Consider the following 846-nt stretch of genomic DNA (forward strand, 5'->3'; position numbering starts at 1 on the left):
GTTTCTCAACCTTCCTAATGCCGTGACCCTTTAATACAGTTCCTCATGTTGTGGTGACCCCCAACCATAAAATTATTTCCGTTGCTACTTCATAACTGTAATGTTGCTACTGTTATGAATCGTCATGTCAATATCTGATATGCAGGATGGTCTTAGGCGACCCCTGTGAAAGGGTCGTTCGACTGCCAAAGGGGTCGCGACCCACAGGTTGAGAACCGCTGGTCTAGAGAGACCAAGAAACAGAGAGGAAGGCCTGAATTCTGAGGCCCCCACGGAGCTCCCAGCCCTGCCCCCACTCACCCATAGATCTCATCCTTCTCCTGCTTCAGGCCATCACTGTCCAGGCCCGGGGGCGGGGGCTGGGGAGGCCGGTGCGGGCCGAAGGGCCCAGGGGCTCCAGGTGCGGGAGGCAGTGCTTCCGAGAAGCCAGCCAGGGTTGCAGCGCCGTCCACGATGCCTGGGTAGTGGGGCAGCTCATCGTACTGGGGGAGGCAGGAGGGGAGAGCCCAGGGAGGCATCAGCACCAGCAAGAACCCTCCTGGCCCTGGACCAGAGACTCCATCTCCTTCTCCTTCTCCCTCTTCCTCTCCCTTCACAGGAACCCACCCTGACCCCCAAGTGCCCCAGCCATGCCCCTCATCCCCCCCAAGACCCTCCGTGCCCCGTGGAGCTGTGTGGGACTGGGGTCCCTGTCCAACGGCCTTCTCTTGTACCCTGGGCTGTGACATACGTCCCATCAGAGACTCCTGAAGTGTGGGCAGGGAGGTCCAGAGGAGAGAGACAGACCCAGGTCTCCGACCTGAGGGTCAGGGTGTGTGTGTGCGGGGAGTGGGGTCAGGGATCAGC

The 846-nt window shown here is 60.2% G+C and overlaps 1 protein-coding gene across 1 annotated transcript in view; it reads right to left on the bottom strand.

Annotated features, from left to right (window-relative positions):
• Positions 1–599, bottom strand: part of MEIS3 (Meis homeobox 3) — a 20,025-nt gene extending 19,426 nt beyond the window's left edge. The window contains exon 1 of the mRNA XM_015569332.1: positions 301–599. Coding sequence (XP_015424818.1) covers positions 301–518 — 218 coding nt within the window. The 5' untranslated portion in view covers positions 519–599. The remainder of the gene's footprint in view (positions 1–300) is intronic.
• Positions 600–846: the final 247 nt, after the last annotated feature.

Source organism: Myotis davidii, unplaced genomic scaffold (genome assembly GCF_000327345.1).
Source record: "Myotis davidii unplaced genomic scaffold, ASM32734v1 scaffold566, whole genome shotgun sequence".
Taxonomy (NCBI): Eukaryota; Metazoa; Chordata; class Mammalia; order Chiroptera; family Vespertilionidae; genus Myotis; species Myotis davidii.